Raw genomic sequence first — 16,834 nt, 5'->3', positions numbered from 1 at the left:
CCATTCTGAACCCCTCTCTCAAATCTGCTTTTAGCCTTCCTCTCTCCAAGGAGGACATCCCAACCTCTCCAATCTAGCTTCATAACTGAAGTTTCTCATCCTTGAAGCCATTCTTGCATTTAGACTTGTCCTATACTGTGAAAGAACAAAGAAAATTACAGCACAGGAACAGGCCCTTCAGCCCTCCAAGCCTGCACCAACCATGCTACCCGACTGAACTAAGTCGGGTGCCCAGAACAGTACACAATACTCGAGCTGAGGTCCAAATAGTGTCTTGCATAAGTTCAGCAAAACCTCCTTGCTCCTGTACTCTATGCCCCTATTAATAAAGCCCAGAATGCTTTATTAACTGCTTTCTCTTTCTGTCATGCCATTTTCAATGATCAATGGATCTATACACCCAGGTCCTTCTGCTCCTGCATCGCCTTAAGAATTGTGCCCTTCATTTTATATTGTCTGCCCATGTTCCTCCTACCAAAATGCATCACCTGCAGCTCCTTTGTGCAATTATTGAAAGATGGTTGGAGTGGCAGAGTTTATATGGTGGGTGGGGGTTGGGCAAGCCTCCACATTGGGGATGAAGAGCAAAGACAGCCATTTAATCCTTTGAAGAGCCATCCACGTAGTCCCACTCACCTCTCTCTCTCTCCATATCCCTATATTTTCTGTTGAGTATTCAGCATTGCAAGGTTACCGCAGACCATGGTCAACCAAGACTGGTACTTGTGAATTAAGAAGTCCCTTAACTCCACAAGCAGTGATGAATGCTATTAACAAGTGAGTTTTGGAAACTAACAAAGAGCACATTCTGGAATTAAAACTGCAATAACTATATAATATTTTCTGAATGATCAGATATCCAATAGCCTCAATTCTTCCTCTACAGAAAATAACTGCAGCAGTGGAGGCAACATACTTACTCAGGCATCAGGCTGAGACAAACATTCTGTCACATTGCACGAACTGGCATCAGACAACAATGAACCAATTGTCAAAGCAGGATTCTTCATAGTACAGTGATCGATGAGGAGACTGTGGGTCAGATACTCTAAATACATCTATTCATGTTATACAAATTAACGTGGTTCGGTCAGAGCACTGTGTAACATTTTCTACAGACTTTTCTTTAAAGTTCCCTCTTCACAAGGATATTTAAAATGTTTAATTTGAATTGTCTCATGGAATGAATACCCTGACATTTATGAATTAGTTGTAATCTACACATTGACTCATGGTGTCTTTCACATTTTATTGAAAAAATCATCCATAAATTAATACAAAAATGTATAACAAATGATCAAAGGTGTGAAAGGTGGGACAGAAGGCTTTGAGGTGAAAACTCTAATACTTTTCAATGCTTTTCAGTGCACAGGTCTAGAACTTTGCTGATCTGTCCCGTTCTACTTGGAAACATGCAAAAACTAGACCATACAACAAAAATTTAAATAGGAACCATATTCAATAAGCAGTGCATGCCAACATTTGAAAAAAAAATCTATCTGGTTAGGCCTTATTCCTGCGTGTTACAGAAAGTTTGATGGATTTCTACTCTCTTGTATATTTATCAACTTTCTACGCATGCTATTTGGCTCACACATTAACATATTGTGGGTCTTGTGCACCAAACATGGCAAAAAGTGATCCAAATCAGGATTATCCTTCATCCCAACAACATGGAACATGTTTGTGAAATGGACAGGGGATTTTACCCAGTAGATACATTGGAAAATTAAAATCTGTGGCTTGAATTGTTTTAAACTGACTCAAAGCTAAACCTAGGAAATAACTTTCTCATGATGATTTTGAAGTTTTTTCCCCCCAATTCTTAAACTATGGAATTTTTCAGAATGTTTTCTATATTATGTTGGAACATGCACATCACAATTTACTCCTTTATACAAATACACAAAAACTCATTGGAGAGAAATCACCAAAACATGACCAGTACATATTTAAGTGCTTCATCAAAGCCATTTTGGGGAGGGAGTGGGAGTGGAACAGAAGGAAAAAATAGAGGTGGAAAAAAAGACAAACATATGGTTACATATAGCTATCAATCGAAACAAAATACAATCACAATTTTATTTCTGCAGTAAAGCAATATATCAGATTCAGAAATAGCAACACAAGTTACCATTGACAGCTGAAAATGAAACAAATCAGCCTTCTCTTTATTGCTATACACTCTTGACTGCATCATACTTGGTCTTCAGGATAATATCTGCAATATTCCTTTGTGAAACATCAGCTTTCAATGCGAACATAAAAACTAAATAAGGCTAGCAGCCTTTCAAGGACAAGTCTAGGAGCGAAATTCTTTGCCTTGAAAATCTTTAGCAAAACAGGATCAGCAGAGAACAAAATAGGAGTTCTATTTTGTGTTCACACTAACAATTTAGCTAAAAAAAATGGACAGGAGAAATTTCTTCCCTAGATGTCCTCTCATATGGACTGATCATGACCTTGCAACAAAAGCTTCCATGCCTACTCACTTAGGTTGTTCCTCACTGCAAACAGCAGGGCCTGTGCCATGTCCCTACCATTTATTGTTGGGTGCAATCATAAGACTCATAAAAGGTGTAAACTAAAGATTGATACAAAAATATACATACATATATACATATACACATATACATATACATATACCCCACTTTAAAAAAAAATATCTTTTCCCCATCTCTTATCCTGGCACTTAAAGCAATGGATCACCAGCAGTTGTGTTAAAAGTCGCATGGTACGCTCATCATATTTTACCTAACACTTCATTTATTCTTGGCATAAAAAAAACTGCAGAATCATGTGTGCAGCGCCACATCCTACCGTTCTCGAGCAGTGATCATCTACAACATCTAATACTATAAACCATGTTTCTTTTTAAAATGGCTGAACAATTTAAACAGGCAATGGGCTTTAGCACCTAACTTATTAAGTTGACATTTTACAAACATGATAAGGGCAAAAGGAGCTCACCAATTCAGACAGAGAAGCTGACATTAGCAGCTAGATGCCATGAACTAAGGAAGGCAGTTGAACCCCCAAATGCAGAACGTTAAAGAAACACAGGCTTGGTGGCTTCACAAGTGCTGGGTGTTGCCATAAACCCAATTCATAAAGGTTGAAAATAGTTTTCTACACGGAGTGTAGTCATTTATGAATTGATAGAACAAAATGCTACAGTGTTATTGGCACACATTTGCTTTTAACAAAATGCTGATATTTCAAATATAAATCAGTTACATTGAATAAAGTCAAGCAACCACAGTTTAACTAAGGCATGCGCAAAACTGCCAAATTTTCTCGGAACAATCCATGAATATCAGCAGCATGAGAGAGTGTAGCAGTAAAGAGGGCTGAAACGGAACACTCATTAAGTCATATATTCAGGAACACATACTAATAAAATCACCTCATGTTTAGAAGTCAAGGGGATTGTATTCAGTGTGTTCTGTGCCTTACATATACAACAGTGTCAGACTTAAATTGTTGATCTCAACATGTAAACCTTGTGGTTCAGTAGACTATAAATAAAAAAATATCTGGCAATTCACAGCTTATTTACAAAAACTTCATCCACTAGAAGTGCATTAACAATTACTAGTGAATTAAAAAAAAATGGTAATGGTATGCTTTTCAGCTAATTTAGTATTTGATCACAAGGTGATTGGAAAGGAAACTGCTCACTTCATTCCTATTGGCATCCAATGCCAAAATATGATACAATAGCTTCCAACTAGATCTGCAGTCTTGAAATTCAGTTTGATTCATTGCCCCAATGCTGCTATGTGGATTCGCCAGTTTATTTTTCCTTCTTGATCAATGATGTACTATTATCCAATTGGAAAAGTGGGAATGAGAGGTTACACTCATGAAGTTCATGACACAAGGAATTTCAAGCCCGATTTTATCATGCTCACCAGCGCTTCACAACAGGCATTGACCATTACCCAACCTGTTGTCAGAGTAAAATCAGAGTGCTGACCAATTCCACAAGACCACGCAAAGGAACTTTTATGTTGTCTCATTGCAGATTTTTTTTTTTAAAACCAGGTTTACAAGTCCATCAATTTTTTTTTCTGAGCAAGCAACCCTAACCCTCACTAAACCATTATGCCTATTATAACTTAATAGTCACTCACTGGAGCCAGCTCCGGTGTCAAGTTTACAGTTATATTTTTATACAAGACTTCAACTGTGATATTTGGAAAGTACTTCAAGTTTTGCAGGCCATCAAGCTGTTGCCTCTCTTTAGAATGTCTCAATAAAGCATATCTGCAACAACAAAACAAAACAACAGTAAAACAGTTTGTTAAGGTGCTCATAACAGTTCAATGCTACTGAATTAACATGCAACTAACAATGAGCATTAGTCAAGATAGATAGGTATTTGGGGTCAAAGAGAGAGAGAGGAACATGCCCTCTTTTCTTCTTGCTCTGCCTCTTTTCGTTTGGCTCATGTCAAACCCTTGTTGCCCCTTGTGATGCCTTGCCCTCATATTGTGGCTTGTTGTCTTCTTGTCTCCTGGACTTTTTCCCTTTTTTTTTAATGACTCATGTTAGTCTTTTCTTGTGAGGGGCGGTGGATGGGAGGGATGGGTGGACGGGGAGGGTATTCTTCTGTTTATCAGGAAATGGTGGGAGCTTTGGTACATGTGGGAGAGATGGTGGGTCATGAGAAAAAAAGGGGGAAAAAAGGGGTGGGGGGGTGGGAGGTGGTGTTGGTCGGGACACTTGAAGGAAGAGGGTAGTGGGTGCGTAGCTTCTGTCGTATTTGAGGTGTTTGGGGAGAGGGGTTATTGAGGTGGTGTGTTGGGGGTGGGGGCCGTCAGGTTGGGGACTTTTATTCAAGATAAATAGGTTCAGCTTTGCAGAATTAAAAAAGGTAGTAAACTAAAATAAAGTACAGAGATAGAATCCTAACACCATTAGTACAAGCTAATTATTTACTTTAATTTCTAAGAAAGTTTGTCCTAAGTATCTATTTACACAGCTATATTGCTGAATAGGTGGATATTATGTTTTGTGGATGGGGGCGGGTGTGGCAAGAAGCATATTAAATAAGGTCAAGAACAGAAAATGTTGGAAAATCTCAGCCGGTCCGACAGCATCTGTGGAGAGAGGGAATAGAGTCAACTTTGAGTCTGGGTGACCCTTCATCAGAGCTGGCTCCAGAGCTGCTCTGACGAAGGGTCAGCCAGACTCAAAACTCAGACCGGCTGAGATTTTCCAACATTTTCTGTTTTTTGTTTCAGATTCCAGCACCCGCAGTATTTTGCTTTCATCTTAAATAAGATCAATTTTGGAATACATTTTGCTTTCTATGTCACAATATCACATTGCTGTTAATTTTACCAAATTGTCAGATGTAAAGAACTGAAAATCAGCTCAATTACACGGGTGACTCAAAAAACCTACAATCTATTTTTAGTCCAAATGGTTATTTACTTGTTGACATTTGCTCTCCGTTTGCCCAATGAAGGAACAGACTCCAAGTCAAGGGATCTACGGGTTTTGCGGTTTAAGTTTAAGTTTACAACATCCTATCCAGCACTATCTCCGACAGAAAATTCAGCTATTTTCAAAAGGGAGTAATCTGTCGCGAGATGTTAAGTGAAAATGAAATAAGTAATTCACAAAACTGAAGAGCATAAACTCAAAAACCACATTGGTCGCTCAGCTGTGTTCTACATGTGTAGAACATGCACAATTGTGGAGATAAAATGCTTTGATGTTAATGTTGCCTTAATGATCAATGCACAAAGAGTACATTGGCCTGGATTTTGCAATGACAATGATGGTGAAAATGTCAGCAGCATCATCATTACACTCCACTGATACCAACAGTATCCGGGAGTCTGTATATGTGCAGAATAATGTAAAAGTCCAGAAGGTGATCCATGCTCCTCCAGGGGGTGTGTTTTGAAGTCCCGTCAAACAATGAATTGACTGAAACATCCACCATAAGTTCTCTTCAAAAGGTTGCACATGACTAATGCGGTTTCAATGGTGTACTAGCTAAAGACCCTTACTAAACAGGAAGAAATTTTATATTTGAGGAATGTGATAAAAGATTCTACATACTTTGAAAAAGATAATCTTGCTAATACTATAGCTAAACCCAATCATTAATTTTGCTTTCTGAAAATTTAAATTAAAAACGAAGGATCAAGTACTTGGCTAGCACTGCTGCCTCTCAGTGCCAGGGACCTGGGTTCGATTCCTGGCTTGGGTCAGTGTGTGTGGAGTCTGCATGTTCTCCCTGTGTCTGTGTGGGCTTCCTCTGGGTGCTCCGATTTCCTCCCGCAGTCCAAAGAAGTGTGGGTTAGGTTGATTGGCTATGCTAAATTTCCCCTTAGTGTCAGGGGGACTAGCTAGGGTCAAGGCATGGGGTTATGGGGATAGGCCCTGGATGGGACTGTGATTGGTGCAGACCCGATGGGCCGAATGGCCTGCTTCTGCACTGTAGGATTCTATGATTCTAAATTCCTGATTTGCTGTCTGAGAATACTTCAATGTAATTGACTCCTTGTTCTGCCCCATTCACTTCACTGCTTCTACACAACCAAAGCACCTCATCTTGGTAAAATACTTAAAATGCTGACAGGCAAGGGGAACAGCTACAATTTTATGGGCAGCTTTTTTCGTAGTCAACCGCAAGCACCACTGCTATACTGCTGACAGCAAAATCTAGCCATTACTTCCCAAAAGTCAGATTGATAAATATGCAATTACTCCATTTACTGTCGTCACTGTACTCGTGGGATTCGGAGTGAGCTGACGTTGGTATATAGCATATATATATATAAAACAAGTACTAATAATATGCGCTCACCAAAAGTTCACTGTGTGACAACTGGCTGTGACAACTGGCTAGTCAGCCTACCAAGACAAAGATGAATATTCTGAAGCCTGTTGGCAATATATTGCTTGGTGAGTGAATACCTAATGGTTTGCTTTCTGGATAAAGACGAAGGTCGCCACTCGTGCTGCATTCACATTTGAAGGACATTCTAGAAAATCTCAGCACTGAAACCCACCGTGATCAGGTTGTGTACTTGCTGTGCACTGCCAAATTAATCCCATAGTTAAGGGTAACTCATTTACAACCATTGTGCTCCAGACCTGAAGATGTATGTTTATGCTCGGATTTCCAGTACAAGTTTCTGCACTTCATTGACAAAAATGTGTGTGGGGATTTTGAAACAATGAGGAATAAATTAGACTAACCCACAATAGGCAGATTCTTAATTTAATAAAATTCAGTCGCAATGCAAATCTCTGTGCCCAGGCTTTACTTAATTTGCTTTACAATCTAATGTGGTTTACGGTTGCATTGCCTACATCTCAATGCTCCAAAGGTTGGGAGTCTTAATGCCAATTCCTTGGATCAATTGTTGAAAGGCAAGGCTTAGAGGATTACATATGGTTACACAAGTGATTATTAAGTTCATTCATACATGGGATGGAATTATACAAAAAGGAGAGCTTTTTCAGATCAGCTTACCATTCAATGTTATGACAATATCTTGTCTATAATGTAGAAGCATGAGGAACACCATTCTTACAATAACTTTTTGAACATTTCATACATGTGATACTAGAAATCACAGTAAGAATTTTCACTTTATTGTACTGTCAACATTGCCGCCAAGTAGTATTGTGATCAATATTTATTTTGTAATAATTTCATAACCTTGGACAAGCCATTTTCAGAATGTTTTCTACCATCCCCTCTGAATCCAATAAGTATGTTCAAGCACAGTACCTGAAAAAGTGATACTCACCTTCCCAAGAACTGCACTTCCCCTCGATGGTGGTGAGGAACAGATTTGTATTTTCCTAAATCACCCCCTGGCCTTGTCACTGTCAGGTCAGCAAACTGAACCCTAAAAAAAAACAGCCACATAGATTCTTAAACACAAGTTCTTAGTTACATTGAAATCAATGCACTTGATTCGAAGCAAGTCCAGATATTGGGAAGTTTATTCATCTTCATAACAGGGATTTTTGTTGCAAAGATTTCAAGTGCAGCACATTTGAATTTGACAAAATAGTCAGCAAGTATAAAAGGTTATAACCTTTGGCAGCTGTGCTGTTCATTCTTCCAACTTAAATTATCCTCCATTTACCATCAATGTATGTGAGAAGGTGAGGAGGAGAAAAAACTAACTAAAGAACATTGTCCTAAAAAAATGCCTTACTGACTAGACTTGTGTGATTCCCTCTTTGCAGGTCCCTACATGATATTGCTATCAATAATCCAAACAAAAAAAGGTGCAATAATGAAGTTACTTTCCTTTTCAAAAATACAGAATGGATACATAATTCCTAACAATTACTGGATAGGGGTAATGTTTTATCAGACCCGTCTCAAAGACTAGTGAAAACAGATGTACATCATGGCAATAGCGTAATTTAGAACTGCAAAGGAAACGACCAAAATTAACCCCATGTCTATATTCATGGTAATTTAGCAACGACAGTGGAGGAATAACTCTAATACGTTCATATCTACAGTACTCAAATTCCACCAATTGCAGTAACAATGACAATTGGATTGATCCCATACAGTGGCACATTTGTGCCTTTAGTATTTCTGGAATGTTTCATGTTCACAGCGGAGCCCGAGTCGTTGAATGGTTTCAAGAGGGCGATACACGTAATTCTAATTAAAAAAGGGAAAGAGGGATTTGGGGAACAGGTGGGGAGTTGGATTTGAGACCAGGGAGAGATCAGTCATGATCTGATTGAATGCCAGAGCAGGCTCGAAGGGCTGAATTTGCCTACTTTGACTCCCAATTCCTATGTTCATTTCTAGCAAGATATCTATCTGGACTCTTTAAATAGTTATACAAATGCATTAGCAGGACTTACTGCCTACAATAATATACCCACCACATTACAGCTCAGGAGAAAAATTCAAATGTCAATATAACATTTACTCTCCATCTAATATTCCCCCTCTTGTGCATGGGAATAAATACCTAGACTTCACATAGCATCACTGCAAGCAGCTTAATCAAAATTGAACACTATGGGAGGTCAAACCTGCTTCACAAACCCTCTCCTTGGCCCTTGGCAATGGTAGCAGACAGCATTATATTCCACAACTTAGAATGAAAACCAGCTGCATTCTGACAAGCTCTTTTAATATCAAACTGTGAATGCTAGAAATATAAATTAAAACATTCTGTAGATATACAGGAGGATTGTCAGCATTGAAAAAGATCTAAAGCTAATGTTCCTGGCAAGACCATCCAGTAAAATACAAAAGCTTGAATAACAAGTGTTAGCATGATCTGACTTTTGAACTTTGTTTTTCTTTAATCACCAAGTAGCTTCAATAAATTATCAATTATTTTACCCAAATAAAAGGCAGTGTGCAACACCATATCTTTGTAGTGAGGTTGTAGGATTAATTGGATGTTTTATTTTTAGTGCTACAAGAGGGGGAATTCTAGCTGGAGAGTAAATGTTATACTGATATTTGAATTTTTCTGTTGAGCTGAAGTGTGGTGGGTGTATTATTAAATTTAGGCTACTGAAAAAGAGTTTCCAATGGAATAATAGTAATGATGGAGCTGTGCCATACATCATACAGTAATGGAGAGAAGGTTTATCGCCCTTGGTCTGTTTGTGAAGAGTTTGGTCACATTTTTGTGGCCCAGGATAGTTTTAATGAGTCACATGCTTTTTAGAGTACTATCACGTTGAGGGGCTGAAATCAGTATGTATTCCAGCTTGGAACATGGGGCTACATTCCTTTCCTCTACATGATTCTTGAACCTATTGCCTTCCAGGTCCGTGACCAACTCTCTCACTCAATTCCATTTGAAAAACTCTCCAATTTGGTTTCTACTCCTGCCACAATTCCAAACTTATTCTGATGAAACTCAAAAATGACATTCCTTACAAATCTGCCAGAAGTTATTATCCCACCTTGGCCCCATGCTCTGGATTCCCCCTAAAGCTGTCTGTCTTCCTCTCGCTCATTCTTAAAAAGATGCTTAAAACTACTCACAAATTTGCATAAAAACTGAAGTAAATCATGCTGCTTTTTTTCCCCCCCAGCAGGACTTTCAAAATGAATCTCCCACACTCTGTGCATGATGCTGAATTACACTGTAAATCAGTGGGCAGGGCTTATTCCCGCTGGTGAGGCTGGCAGCATAGTGCTGAGCGGGCCACTGCGTAGGCACCAATCTGTCAGCACTGAGATCAGCATATGAACCACAGCCCCTCACTGCCAGCCTCCCGATTGCTGGTTAGCCCCTGCATTGCCGGCCGTGTGACACCCCCACCGACCGATCGCTGGCCTCCCAGCCCCGACTGCCCCCCCCCCCTCCACAAGCAGTCCCAGCACCCCCAAGAGTCTCGACTCCCAACCCCCCCCTCTCCCTCTATCAAATTTGGAACAGCATTTCATAATTATCTTTGAGAAACATGCTATGATATACTACAGGTGCTATATAAGATGCTGTTCTTTCTGCAGCTTTCACCATTGTAAATCGCACTCTTCGATATCTTTAATTAATTTACTAGCTCAGAAGTCATGGAATCACAGAATCCCTACAGTGCAGAAAGAAGCCATTCAGCCTATTGGGTTTGCACTGATTCTCCGACAGAGCTTCCCACCCAGGCCCTATCTCATAACCCCATGTATTTACCCCTCTAATCCCCCTAACCTACACATCTTGGGACAGTAAATGGTAATTGAGCAGGATCTAGCCACTGTACCTGCACGTCTTTGGACTGTGGGAGGAAACCGGAGCACTCAGAGGAAACTCACCTAATATTGCTCACTCTTGGTTCTACTCTCAGCCATCTGACTGTAGCCAGAGCATTGCCAGCAATGATGCTCTTCCAAATTTTTCAGATATCAGAAAGGAGCACATTTTCCCCCCTCCAGCACAGTAGCACAGTGGTTGGCACTGCTGCCTCACAGCGCCAGGGACCCAGGTTTGATTTCTAGCTTGGGTCACTGTCTGTGTGGAGTTTGTACGTTCTCCCCGTGTCTGCATGGGTTTCCTCCAGGTGTTTCGGTTTCCTCCCACAGACAAACATATGGAGGTTAGATTGATTGGCCATGCTAAATTGACTCTTAGTGTCAGAGGACGTGGGGTCTGGTGGGATTGTTGTCAGTGCAGACTTGATAGGCTGAATGCACTGCACCATAGGGATTCTGATGATTCTCTTCTTCCTCATCTGTACACCAGGAGTCAGCTTCTATAATATAGTGGTGGCACTCAGCACCGTTTTCCGATTACTATCTTTGGACTTCCAGTTCTGAAGGAACCGTATGTTACTTTAGCGAAATAATAGGAAGACCAAAGCTATAGTTCCAGCTCCAACAACAAACTTCATAATCTTGCTACCAATTCCGACCTCTCCCACTGATCACCTCAAAATAAACCAGACTATTTAAGCCTAATTTCTATTTAAAATTCCAAATTCACTGCACTAAAAAAAAAATTTTGATTTCATTCCTGATAGATAATCATCACATCCAAACCTTCCAACCCAATGAACTCTGTCTGGTCATCTACACTTCACCCTTCTTAAATTTCAGCTCGCGTAAAACTCTTGCATGGGCCCTATTGCACACATTGCTCCCTTGGCCATCATCTAAGTTTGCGCTGATCCAAGTTTAATTTTGAGATATTGGGAGACCAAAAGGCAAACTTTTCATTATTGTATTCAAATCTCTCAATATCTTAATCGGACCAGATTTATAACCTTGCAGCCTTACTTACTTACCCCTCCAAACTCTACTCTTCTGGGTCTAACTTCTTTTGTTGTCCTGCTCCTTTCACCCCATCAACACGTTAAAATATAAGAGTGCTCCTCAAGCATGCTGCACATTCAGTACAATTCTGGTTGAGCTTTTGCCTCAACCCAATTTTCTTGCTTGCTTCTCCCCATATCCTTTCATTCCCCAAGAGATCAAAGCTCTATCAATCTCAGCCTCAAACATATTCAATGACAACGTTCTTGGGCACATAATGCCAAAGATTCACGACCCTCAGAGAAGAAATTTCCCATTTTAGTCCTTATTACGAGGCTAAGCCCAATGTTCTAAGTACCCCAGTTAAGGGAAACAATCCCTTGTGCAGCACCAGGAACGGTTTTGTGTGCGAAAAGAAAGCACTACATTGAAGTCATCAGTATTGCCACCTTGATGCATGAAAAAATAATCTACTTAAAGTTTGAGAAAGTAGCAGGAGATGGGGAAAGATTATTTGTAGATGGTGACTGCATTGCGGTCTGAGCTGTCCAGCTTTTTTAAAGAATAAATCACTCATCATCGTACACAATAATATGTATTATTTCAGGAAAATATCTAAAAGAAGTCAGCTGCTAGAGCTCATGACAAGTTAAATTACTTCAATGTACAAGTGACAACTTTTGATTTTCATCTGTCTCAATCAGAAAGCTACCAATGCCACAATTGCAATACCGCAATATTTGTACCTCGTTGGGGTAACAAACACGAATGCACCAATTATTAAATCTTTTATTGTCTTTAATAAAAATTTCAGTCCCAAATTTCCCAGGTCGGGTGAATGCTTCAAGATGCAAGTTTTGGGCAGATTGAGGGAAGGGCAGAATTTGGAGAGGTAAGCTATAAGATTAATCTTTTTTTATGCGGAGATGATTTGGCAGATACTTCTTGCATCGGCCACACTCACTGTGCTGTCAGACGAGGTGGTGAAATTGGGGTGACATGAGCCACCATTCACTCCAGTAGTTTGCTCTCCTTAGCACCCCAACCCCGCAATGTCGAAAGAGAGAATACTTGCACGGGGCAGGCATACTTGCACTCCCAGGTTACCTTGCCGACAGAAGTGGTGAGACCCACGATGCCAATTTCTTTAACATGATTGACCGACTCAAGGAAAAGGAGCTGGTTCTCGATCAATATTTCTTTCACGTTACTGCTGCGCGGTTGGCCAGATTAGCACACTGGCTTCCCCCAAACACTCCAACAGAAGGAGGTGTCGGATGGAAATTTTGCCCACCTCAGGGCAGGCGCCCAAAATGCACCATAGATTTTCTAAATGATCCTGCCCCAAAGGATTCAGGACAGCCAACCCCAGGGCAAACTGCCCGTTAGAAACCTGCCACACCACATTTCCAACAGCAATGCAACCCTCCAAGATTTTGCGGCCCAATATATTTATGAACCTTTGATCTGTCCACACACACATTAACACAGTTCAAAGATACTTCACTGGCTGTGAAGCACTTTGGAATGTCTTAAAGATATAAATTCAAATCCACTCGTTCTTGCAGTAGGAATCCAAATCAAGAAAGGTTACTTTCAACATGGTGTTCATTTGAATACACTTTAATTCTATCCATATGAAATGCATTCTGGTTTAGTGACATATGTACAAACTTAGATACAACTCATCACTGTGTCGTGCCCAACTAACCTTTTCCAGAGATCATCATCTTCACCTCCCCAACCCCAGAAAGCATTCGGGAATCCATTAATTTTCCTAAACTGTTCCACTGTTAATCCACTCACTCCACCAAAAAATTCATTGTAAGGAAGCCTGTAGAAAAAAAAGACAGAACTATTAAAAAGATGGGAGGGGTCTGTACAGTTGCAGTTCAAGGAAAAAGATGGTTGAACCAGGGTGTGTACTACATATTGGGAGTACTAGTTCATAGGCGCGTCAGAACAACCAACAAGAGAGTCACTGCCAACTTTTTATGGCCTTCTTAATGATCTTACATGGAAGTGTAAACATGGCTATCGGAACAAGCCACTTGCTTAGAGCTTTCTGAAGAACCAAATTCAGATGAAGTTTTTCTGGAATTTCACACAAAGCTATACAAAGAGTAGGAATTAATGGGTGCTTTTCAAATTAGCAGGCAGTAAATAATGAGGTGCCACAGGGATCGGTGCTGGGGCCCCAGCTATTCACAATATATATTAATGATTTGGATGAGGGAACAAAATGTAACATCTCAAAGTTTGCAGATGATACCAAGTTGGATGGGAGGGTGAACAGTGGCGAGGATGCAGAGATTCTTCAGAATGATCTGGACAGGTTGGGTGAGTGGGCTAATCAATGGCAGATGCAGTATAATTTGGATAAATGTGAGGTTATTCACAAGAAGGCAGATTACTACCCGAATGGCTGTAAATTGGTAGAGGGGAGTGTGCAGCAGGACCTGGGTGTCCTTGTGCACCAATCACTGAAGGTAAGCATGCAGATACAGCAGGCGGTAAAGGCGGCAAATGGCATGTTGTGAGAGGTTTCGAGTACAGGAGCAGGGATGTGTGCAACTATACAGGGCCTTGGTGAGGCCACATCTAGAGTATTGCGTGCAGTTTTGGACTCCTTTTCTGAGGAAGGATGTTCTTGCTCTCGAGGGACTGCCGTGAGCTCTTGAGGGAGTGCAGCATAGGTTTACCAGGCTGATGCCGGGGACGGTGGGATTGATGTATGAGGAGAGATTGACTAGGTTAGGATCGTTTTCGCTGGAGTTCAGACGAATGAGGGGGGATCTCATAGAAACCTATAAAATTCTAACAGGTCTAGACACGATAGATGCAGGGAGGATGTTCCCGATGGTGGGGGAGTCTAGAACCAGGGGTCACAGTCTGAGGATTCAGGGTAAACCATTTAGGTGAGGAGACATTTCTTCACCCAAAGTGGTGAGCCTGTGGAATTCATTACCACAGGAAGTAATTGATGCCAAAACATTGAATGCATTTAAAAAGGTGGCTGGATAAAGCACTTGGGGCAAATGGGATAAAAGGGGAAAAAGCAAGATTAGGCTATTGAGTTGGATGATCAGCCATGATCGTAATGAATGGCGGAGCAGGCTCAAAGGGCTGAATGGCCTCCTCCTATTTCTATGCTTCTATCTTAATGATTTTGTTTTCCAGTTCTATGTCTAGCTATGATTAATCGATTATCACAGATTAAGCAATAGGACGTACAGGTACATGTATTTATCTAACTTGGCTGCAAAGTGCCTTGGCATCTGTCCACAACCATAGTAATTGCGATCATTTTCAGGTATGTGATCGACGTCATGAAAAATTATGCAATCCCAGTCCATGTCTTTCAAAGCCTCCAGAAATCCAACATTGAAGAGCATTGCACGGTTAAATGGTTGAAACCCAGCCTGAGAGAGAGAGAGAGAAAACAGTTCATTTCTCCAGCAACGAGAACACATTTTAAACAACATAGCTTTTTAAGCAGCCAAGAGTGGGAAGGATTCTTTCCTGTGTTACTTGCAACAAAATTGTAACTGGGTACATAAAATTGTTTACAAGGGGCGGCACAGTGGCGAGCACTGCTGCCTCACAGCGCTAGGGACCTGGGTTCAATTCTCAGCTTGGGTCACTGTCTGTGCGGAGTCTGCACATTCTCCCCGTGTCTGCGCGAGTTTCCTCCGGATGCTCCGGTTTCCTCCCACAGTCCAAAAGACGTGCTGTTTAGGTGCATTGGCCATTGCAAATTCTCCCTCAGGTGTACCCCGCCGGAATGTGGCAACTAGGGGATATTCACAGCAACTTCATTACAGTTATAAGCCTACTTGTGACAGATAAATAAACTTTAAAAACTTTAAGTGAGCTCAAAGGAAATCTCAACTATCTCGACACATATTCTACTCACCCGATCTCAAAATTTTGGACACTATACATATCTTACCATTAGAATAAGGACATCATCTACATGGAGCAATATTAAAAACCAGAAAATGGAATAGAAAAAAAAAGTTACTGAAATCATAATAAACTTTGGTTAACATTGCTGAAAAGAAAGTGCAGTTCTGTTGCGAAGTTTATCAATGAACATCGGCCGCAATTCTCTGGCCATTCAAGCCAGCGGGATTCTCTGGTCCCGTCGGCAGTACACCCCCACCTGCAGATTTCCCTACTGCGTGGGGTGGTTTCAATGAGAAACCCCATTGACAGTGGTGAAAGCGGAGAATCCCGCTGCCAAGGAACAGCACGGCGCCAAGAAACATGCGGCTGATGGTCTGGACAATCCTGCCCCTTAGTTCAATTCACATTGCAATTAATGGCACAAATAAATGGAAGAATGTACAAAAGAACAGCAAGATATAAAAGAAAGAATTGCACTTCTAGCACTTTTCATGACTATTGGAAAGAAGTGTTTTACAGCAGTCTAGTCTAATCTAGTCACTGTAGTAATGCAGAAAACACAGCGAACTCCCACAAACAACAATACAATAATGACCAGATAATCTTATTTTATTTAAGACGTTGATTGAGGGATAAAAATTGGTCAGAACATCACGGCTCTTAATAATGCCATGGGGTCTTTTACATCCACTGTGCAAGCAGGTGGGTGCTGGGTTTAATTCATCAACCAAAAGACAACACTGAAGCAGAAGTGTACCATTGCACAAGGTACGTTCTGTTGCAAAGCTTGATTTTATCCATAACAAACTAAAGTATAGTAATTACAAGGCAGCTTTTAAAAAAACCTTAAGTAAACTATTTAGATACTTTTTCCATTTTTGAATTTTAAATGCTTACACATTATTTCACAATTTCAGTTTCTGAGATGCAATTTTTTTTATTCTTTAAACTTGAATGGGCAATTTAAAAAAAACTGGCCTGACCAGCAACACTCACATCCCATTAAAAAAAACTTTAAGTCCTTCTGTACATGCAACTTGGATCAGTCATGCATACATCTAGATTCTGGGCAATAAACTTGAGAGAAAGCTAGATGTGGGCCTCCAAAGCATGTTAAGCCTGAAGCCATTTACTCCACAAAGACAGTGACCCAAGCCCTGGACAGTGACCAACTAATCCCTGGAATGGGTGGGTTGTCTTATG

At 40.6% G+C, this 16,834-nt stretch overlaps 1 protein-coding gene across 5 annotated transcripts in view; it reads right to left on the bottom strand.

The window, feature by feature from the left end:
• Positions 1–1,235: 1,235 nt before the first annotated feature.
• The window catches only part of LOC144508502 (beta-1,4-galactosyltransferase 5-like), a 92,499-nt gene continuing 76,900 nt past the window's right edge, over positions 1,236–16,834 (bottom strand). For all 5 annotated transcript variants that reach the window (XM_078236479.1, XM_078236476.1, XM_078236475.1 and 2 more), the window contains 4 exons: positions 14,957–15,144; positions 13,434–13,556; positions 7,782–7,883; positions 1,236–4,269 (listed from right to left, as the gene is read on the bottom strand). In XM_078236479.1, the coding sequence (XP_078092605.1) occupies positions 4,122–4,269; positions 7,782–7,883; positions 13,434–13,556; positions 14,957–15,144 (561 nt within the window). In that variant the 3' untranslated portion in view covers positions 1,236–4,121. The remainder of the gene's footprint in view (positions 4,270–7,781; positions 7,884–13,433; positions 13,557–14,956; positions 15,145–16,834) is intronic.

This window comes from Mustelus asterias, chromosome 20, assembly GCF_964213995.1.
Source record: "Mustelus asterias chromosome 20, sMusAst1.hap1.1, whole genome shotgun sequence".
Lineage (NCBI taxonomy): Eukaryota > Metazoa > Chordata > Chondrichthyes > Carcharhiniformes > Triakidae > Mustelus > Mustelus asterias.
Note: the sequence above shows the minus strand (reverse complement) of the source record. Positions and strands in the feature narration are given on the sequence as shown.